The sequence below is a fragment of the Scardinius erythrophthalmus genome (genome assembly GCF_964197995.2).
Source record: "Scardinius erythrophthalmus genome assembly, chromosome: 1".
Classification (NCBI taxonomy): domain Eukaryota; kingdom Metazoa; phylum Chordata; class Actinopteri; order Cypriniformes; family Leuciscidae; genus Scardinius; species Scardinius erythrophthalmus.
This window is the reverse complement of record NC_138221.1, coordinates 19,275,993-19,284,355: the sequence shown is the minus strand read 5'-3', so window position 1 is coordinate 19,284,355 and position 8,363 is coordinate 19,275,993. Positions and strand designations below refer to the sequence as shown.

The 8,363-nt window shown below is 36.6% G+C and overlaps 1 protein-coding gene across 1 annotated transcript; it reads right to left on the bottom strand.

Moving 5' to 3' along the window:
- Window positions 1-1,415: 1,415 nt before the first annotated feature.
- LOC308694944 (uncharacterized protein) lies at window positions 1,416-7,521 on the bottom strand. Its single transcript, XM_081372800.1, has 9 exons — window positions 7,125-7,521; window positions 5,472-5,618; window positions 5,261-5,392; window positions 5,156-5,180; window positions 5,017-5,049; window positions 4,847-4,885; window positions 4,685-4,766; window positions 4,500-4,553; window positions 1,416-4,374 (listed from the first exon to the last, which is right to left on the bottom strand). The coding sequence occupies exons 2-9, from the start codon at window positions 5,595-5,597 to the stop codon at window positions 4,284-4,286; spliced, it is 582 nt and encodes a 193-aa protein (XP_081228926.1). The 5' UTR covers window positions 5,598-5,618; window positions 7,125-7,521; the 3' UTR covers window positions 1,416-4,283.
- Window positions 7,522-8,363: the final 842 nt, after the last annotated feature.

Sequence of the window (8,363 nt, the reverse complement as noted above, 5' to 3'; positions counted from 1 at the left end):
ATTATCTCATCATCACCTGGTCACATTTTCTCTCTGATTTTCATGCCATAACATTTGCGTTATATAACCACACAGTTAAGGCAGTCACAGTAAATCTAAAGTTAAAAAGTCAGAGAGCCCAACTAAAGCAAACACTCATCTCCATAATGGTAACTTCAAACTTTATTATTTTCAATAAAACATCAACGTCTAAACCTCTGGTAATTCTCAATAATTAGATTACAGGAAACCACAGCTGGCAGGTTTTTATTTTTTATATAAAAGTTCAGTTCAATGTTCAATGCCATAAAAGCAAAAAAAAAATCTACCGTATTTTTTACGGTAAAGTACTGGCAACCACAGCTGCCAGTTTTTTTCCGTAATATTTAGATCCCTGCCGTAAACCCTAAAATATTACTACCATATTTTTTACGGTAAATCGCTTTCAACCAGCTGCCAGTTTTTTACCGTAAACTTTAGTTCAATGCCGTAAAACAAATATTTATACCGTATTTTTTACGGTAAAGTACTGGCAACCAGCTGGCAGTTTTTCACCGTAATTTTTAGTTCGATGATGTAAAACTTTGTAAAATTAGTAAACATTTGCTACCGTATTTTTTACGGTAAGGTACGGTAAATGCAACGGTACGTTTTTTTTTACAGTGTACTTCCAAAATCCGTACATTTAACAGTATATTAATGTAAAATTACATGAAATGTCCCGTGAGAGCTATTATAGTTTTTCACTGTATATAGTAAGGGTACATACTGTTAAGGAATTAAAAAAAAATTCCGTTGCTTTTTTACAGTTTTTTACTGTTAAAATTACGAACATTTTTAACAGTGAGTGTACCTTCAATAAATGTCAAGTATTTACTCCACTTTCTCCAAAACCAAGTAGTCTATATGAATTTTTTTCATATGCTGCGAAAAACTTTCCCCAATTCTGTAACCCATGAAGGACGGTGACCATGGCAAATCCACAGACTAACTAGTGAAATCTGGAAAAGACAAGAGGCATGACGTGATTGGCTGCCAAAAAACACCTGTTAATATTTAAGGTTTTATAGATTTAGATTTTATTTATTTATTTATGTATGTATGTATGTATTTATTTATTTATTTATATTGTTTTATTTATTTTAGAGTTTTTATGGGATACCAAATAAAATATAACAATTATTTTTCATAATAATGCCCTCCACCCAGTGCTATTCTATCCAGTTACATTTTAACACAAAAATCTACACAACATGTCTGAAAATACCATTAACACACTCTGTGTTGTTGTTTTTTTTTACAGTGTGTAGACTTTAACATTGCTGATCTCGTGCCATAGAACCACAAAAATAAAAACCTTTATAAAAATCAATCATTGCGTTAGTTCAGGCAGGCCACATCAGCCAGGTGTGATGAAATAACAGGAGGATGCAATTGCAAGTAAAACTCAGTTTATTAAAGATGGTCAGAACAAGACACAGGCCGGGGACAAACACTCAGGTGGTGATGAAGCAGGGACGAGATGGCGATCCGGTGGTGGTGCGGTGAACTGCGTGCTCGAGTGAAGACAACCAGGAACCGTGGAACATCAAACGACACGAAGAACTGACGAAATCCAGAACGAAGAATCTTAGCAGACGAGGCACAGGAACAGGACACACACCGAGGAACAACCACAACGATCTGACAACATGAGAGGGGAAATACTGGGCATATAAAGGGAACTGAGATTGATGACAGCTGGAGACACTAATCAACACAACGAGTAACCACACCCACACAATTACATTCACACAGACACATCAGCATGAGACAGCCGATTCATGAACCGTGACACCAGGTTCGCATCAGCTGATAGCCTGCTGTTCATGACGTGTTTCAAAGTGTCGACATCTATCACAGTGGCACATATAAACTCCCATTCTTTCAGCATTTCCTCCATAGCATCACTGCTCGCTTTAAACTCCCTCCTCCAACCCCAACTCCACCCAACCAAACCTTTAATCATTCTGTCTTTTTGTTTTTTTCCTGTAGTCATACATTGCCAGCTTTTATCATGTATTTGTATTTTCACAACTCGTGTAATTGAGAATTGTAATATGCATTTACTGGTTCTGTTCTGTACCCCAGGGGGGTTTGACTTGCTGCTCTCCCCGCTCTGTCCAGGCATAGCAGCATGAGGAATAGGCACCGCCAACCAGAGGTGGGTAATCCAGGGACCAAAGAGTAAAAGGCCTGCCATATGTTTATTCCACCCATGAACTCAGTCAGCTGATTTCACTAATTAGTTCTGTCTCCTGTCTGAATTAGCAAATCCAGGTGATTGAAATAAAATACTGAGGAGGACTTTTACTTTCTGAACCTGGACTGTACACCTCTGCATAGCAATGCCACATGTCAGCCAAGAGCAAAGAAATAAACCAGAACTGGACCATAAGGCCACTGGGCCTGAGCATGCTTGTTGCACATAAAATATCAATGTTCATAACTGTGCAAAAAAAAAAAAAAAAAAAACCTTTAGAAACTCATATGATAGTTCAGCGTCACACATCATGAGATGGGTTAAATAGAGAGATTAAAAATTACCCAATTTCTCTCCAAAACGGTACCAATTTTAGTGTTTTGATAAATGAGAATCACTAATATTATCAGTTTACCTCACCTAATGCACTGAAAAAGCCAAAGATAGTGAGCTAACACTAATTACACAGTAATTACATGCCATTAAATATGTTGCAATTTAAACGTAAATGCACATTGTACTAGTAGGTTGGCATCATCCCTTACATTTTACACGGCTACATTTACTCACATTGTAATGCATAATATAATTTGTAAAGAAAATTGTGCATTAAATAGGGAAGTATATCCGGGGAAACTTTTACAAAAGAAACACACAAAAACAAATGCATGTCTCTGTAGTCTCGCGAAGCTCTTTTATCAGCAGCATCCACAACAACAGCAACAAATGTTGAACTTGACATTCAAGCACTTGCTACATGAGGGCGGATTGAATTGGCGAAAGTTTGCTCAAAATGAATGACGAGAGCTGTGCGATTTTTGTCCTGAAGCTGCTTTATTTGAGTGTGTGTCGAGAAAGTTTAGCAAGCTTGAAACTTCATGTGAAAAACACAGGAAAGTTGTCACTGAGAAGATGCAGGAAAGACAGATCAGGCTTTATAAACTCCAGTAGCAGCAGCGAGAAACAGCTCTGGGGTTTCGTTTGAGACATGTAGAGTGAACTGCTTCCAGCTAAATTTAGAGGATCAAAAAAATTACAAATATGACTGATCCAAACTACATTAAGAGCAGAACAATCTATTGAAAATCAAAACATGAAAGTAAAACATTTATACTATAGCCTACACTCATTTATATAAATGTGTACTAATATCAATTGAATAAAACCCTTTTTAAAACCTTTAAGTAACTCTAACTGCGAGTTCCCCAAAAAAAAGATGCTTTTTGTGATCAAAATCGTTGTACAGATAGAAAGAGGAACAATCTTACAGACGGAAAGCTGTATTTCCATACGCCAGTCATGGAAATTATTATTAGGATTATTAAGTCATTATTAGGAGATCTGTGTGTCTCAGTGTCAGTCAATAGCAATAAAAAAATATTCTTTAATGATTTTGGTTACACACACACACACACACACACACACACACACACAGTACAGTACAGTACAAACAGTCGGACGAAGAGCGGCACAGTGCTCATTCAGTAAATGCACAGCTCATCTAGTGGTGAGGTTGTGAACTGCACCCAACAGAAGTTACAGTGGCCGACAGGAAGTGATGTCGTCGTCTGAGACGGCAGAGGGTAACCAGTTCAGTAATGAGGTTTCTTTACAAAGATAATTTAAGAAATTAGGTTTACTAAATTATTCAGTAAAACGATATGTTATTGTGAATAATATTGTCACTTGTTCATCATTGTGTCAGTGTTTTATTCGCTGACTTTAGCTTTAGCTTCTTTACACGAAGAACAACATAGTGACGAAACGCGTTTGTCCGTTCAGGGCCACCGTAGAAACATGTGGATGTAAGGAGATCCGCGGTGTGTGTAGAGAGAAATGCCTCATTCTACGGTTCATTTATATTACGGTTCATTATCATGTATACAGTTCGGTATATTAATTAGCATTTCTGTCTGATCCTCCTAAATATTACACAATGCACCTTTAAGAATTAAACAGCATTAATACAACAGATGAGGGAATGAAAAGAGTCGAGAAGCTCAGAATGAACTTAAATCCCCAATGATGATGATGATGATGACGATGGTGATGATGATGAAGATCATCCTGTGGACACGGAGATGTTGAACTGCAGTGAATCAGATTCATCAGATTTGAGCTTCTTCAGTGAATCATCATCAGATTCAGGATCCCTGAGAGAAACACATTCAGTTTCAGCAGATCAAGCTTCATTCACAGAGTCTCAGCTGAACGTCTGTTTCACTTCTTCTGATTCAGTCAAACTCTCTTCAACTCTCTCGGTTTGATTCACTCTCACCTGTTTTCTGGATCATTACGCTGAAAGATGATCGTCTCTGCTTTCGGAAAATACCTGACAACACATTGACTGATTATTAAACACTATTATATTCAGCAAAGTATCTACTTTTAGGCATCCTTTAATATGACTTTGTCAAATTGATTTTCATGACTATTTTATTCTTTTAAACACTCATGACTCACCTAAAGATCCTTTTACGCAGCATGAAACATATCAAGATGAAGATGATGAAGATGAAGAGAGCAAACAGCCACCGCAACTGATCTATACAAGTGATGAAATATCAAATCAGCTGATCTATAATGATATATTAGAGTTGATGTTTAAAGCTCTTGATGTTTTACCTGAGATCTGGAGAGACGGAGTCACTTCATTCAGAACATCTTTAAAACACACAACGATCACAAATATCATACGATATGACAGAAAACATTCACACTGGACTGAGTCTGAATCAGATCTGAATCGGTGTTTTATTAGTGAATCAGACACACGTTTATCAGCTGAAACTCACCTGAGTTTGGAGTCGCTGCAGTTTCATTCCTCACTGAAAAACACATTCACAATCATCATGATTCACTTCCAGAAGATTCAGTTCAACACAGAGTTTAGTCTGATTCAGGACTGATGTTTTACTCAAGAGTCTCTCTCACCTCTGAACAGGGTCTCCATTCTGAACTGTGATGAAAGAAAGAAGCATTAGAGAATGAATGATTAAATATGAAAACAGAGGAATGATGTGTTGGGAGTTGATTTACTCCTGAAGCGTCACAGATGATCTCATAAATGACGTTCACACAGCGAGACGTGACAAGACGATCAGATGAGACTGAACTAACAGGATCCATCAGTGTTTCAGGAGTTGATGGATCTGCTATCAGACGCCAGTCCTGAACACACACAAGAGGATCAGATCATGTGTGTGTGTGTGTGTGTGTGTGTTTGTGTGTGTGTTTGTGTAATAGTCACCTCTGAATACCAGCTCTGCTCACAGTCTTCATTGAGTGTGTGATTCATTATAACAGGCAGCATCACATACACAAACCCCACAGCGCTCTCAATCTCTCCACAACACACACTGATGTTAGACATCATGATTCAACTCAAATGAAGAACCTGTTTTAAAACAATAAATGACAGAATTTTCAGCATGTAGTGATTTAGATATTCACACATCAAGAATCACAATCAACACACAACAACTTTCTGCTTAGCTTTCCCCTATTATCAGTAGGGATGGGAATTGATAAGAATTTAACGATTCCGATTCCATTATCGATATTGCTTATCGATCCGATTCCTTATCAATTCTCTTATCGATTCTTATTGGGTGAGGAACTAAAAACAAATTTGTTTGTATTAACTCGCTTTAATATCTGATCAAATTGATAATTTTCACATTAATTGGTCCGGACAAAAAAATAAATAAAACTGCCATTTATGTGCCATAAAAACTAAAAACACAGACTGAAAACAGTAAAGGAAAAGCTTGTGCCTTTTGGAATATTAACAGTGCTCATTGGGATTAGGCTATTGAGTTACTTAAACAATCTTTGTCAAATAATACACGGGTTTTCTTCACATTTTGAACGTTTTTGTTTCCATTTGTTTAATTTCAAGATATGATGTGACTTATCCATTGTTGTTTTTACAGCTACAAAGCTGGGAGCAGTAAATGATATTCAGTCACATTATACACGCTTTTAACATTAAATAAAGCACATAAATAGTACCTGGTATTATCATTGACACTTTCGCGACGTCGCAGTAAAATAGGATCCGTTTCAAATAGAATCGTCGCGTGTCGCGGCTGGTTAAACTTTGATTATGAAAAATGATACTTTTTATCGCGTGTCGCGCCGTCGCGTCGCATGTAGTTAGGACGCGGTCAGAGCGCTTCTGCCTCGATGCCATGTTTACTCATAGTGTTTGCTACATTCCGAACCAAAACAACGCAGCACGTGTGTGACGTCGTGTCACATTTCGACGAGCGGAACCGATAAGCGGAATCGTTAAGCAGGCACGCTAACGGTTCCAAGGAATCGATTCACTGGGCACCGGTTCTGAAGAAGAACCGGTTCTCGGTTCCCATCCCTAATTATCAGATACCATTTTTTTCCATTTGTTCCCTTTTGTAAAAAGAAGTCTTATAAATTTGAATAAATAATTACAGATATGACACTATTGTGGCACGACCGTCACATTCAGGCGTTCATTAGTGACTGAAATATGCAGATTTACAGTGTGTTAGTGCCGGCTCTGAGTGACATCAGCAGTTGCATCGAGACCCCGTGGTCATGTGATTTTTCTTATTTTTTTAGCTCAAATATAACAATATACATTATGGGTCAGTCGTGGCCTAATTGTTAGAGAGTCAGACTGTTTTTTGAAAATTATTTTCCATTTAATTACTTTAATATATTTTAGTTATCAAAATCACGTCAAATCAATTGAGTTGAATCTATCTTTCATCATGTAATAAAATGGCAATTGAACATTTAGTTTACAATGAAACAATGATTATTTTAGTGAAATGCAGTGCTGCACAACATAACTGTATAAGAAGCGCATGTATTTATCAGTGCAAATATAGTTTGCAGTAATCAAATAGTAAAGTCATACCTGTAAAGTCGGTATAAGTGAAGGTCTGGTTCTCCTGCTGGAATCTCTGCTTCTGATTGTGTTGTGATTGTGACTGATTGACCTGCAGTGTTTATATAAGCAGTTTGCAGTGGGCGGAGCTTAACGTAGAGTCGGGGGTTTCCACTGTCAGTAAAGAGTAGTTCCACATCCGTTGTACAGAGAATCCTCGGTGAGACAGATCACACACACCACTCTCAACCTACTCGTTGAAGTTTGTCCATATAGTGATGAACATCGAGAGACCAGCTGATCCTTCATCTTCTCTTTATTCAGATCTGGATCCAGTAGATCAACTATGAACACTAACAGAATGCACTTCTTATTACTCAAACAGAATCTCACCAGGAAGTGTTTTAGATGTCGTCACCATTTTAACTGTCTCTCAGTACGAACAGGAGCTCAGGATAATGCTTCTGAGAAAACAAAGACCATTCAAAATGTAAAAACAATCTCAATATTCGTGTATCATTACTAAACATATCAATAAATCAAGAAAGAAATACAAACTCAGCAGGAGTCGAGCTGCTCAGATTTACTTTCACTTCCGGCTCTACGTACCCTTACGAAAAAAAAGTATACTTCAAGTTCATTTTATGAAGTATACTTGAGTAATGTTCAAGTATATTTTTAAGTATACTTTATGTAGTAAGTATACTAATGTCAATATGTACTAGTAGTAAACTTGTAAGTGTACTATTTTAATACCGCTTGGGACTAAATTGGCCCACTTGAAGTATATAAAAGTATATGTTTAAGTGTACTATAAGTGTAACAGTAGTAAACTTTAAGTACACAACTAGTTCATAATTACGTTTCTCATTTGTACTGCAAGTGAACTTATGGGTATACTAGTAGTTCACTATTGTAATACTTGTAGCAACTTTGAAGTATACTCTCAGTAAACTACTAGTTTAGTAGTTTTAAACTACAAGTTTATTGAGAATACACTAAAAGAAAACTTTCTAGTATACTTGCGGTATAAAATTACTAAACTAGTAGTTTACTGAGAGTACACTAAAAGAGCAAAAATAATATATAAATGGTAAACTATAAGTATGACGTTAAGTTCACTTAAAGAAAACTTGTAGTATAAAACTACTAAACTAGTAGTTTTCTTTTAGTGTACTCTCAGTAAACTACTAGTTTAGTAGTTTTATACTACAAGTTTTCTTTAAGTGAACTTAACATCATACTTATAGTTTACCATTTATATATTAA

Coding starts and splice junctions, on each gene's coding strand:
- LOC308694944 (XM_081372800.1), bottom strand. CDS start 5,597: ATGATGTCTAACATCAGTGTGTGTTGTGGAGAGATTGAGAGCGCTGTG. Junction 4,767..4,846: donor TCCGTCTCTCCAGATCTCAG/GTAAAACATCAA, acceptor TCACTTGTATAG/ATCAGTTGCGGTGGCTGTTT. Junction 4,554..4,684: donor CTGCGTAAAAGGATCTTTAG/GTGAGTCATGAG, acceptor ATGTGTTGTCAG/GTATTTTCCGAAAGCAGAGA.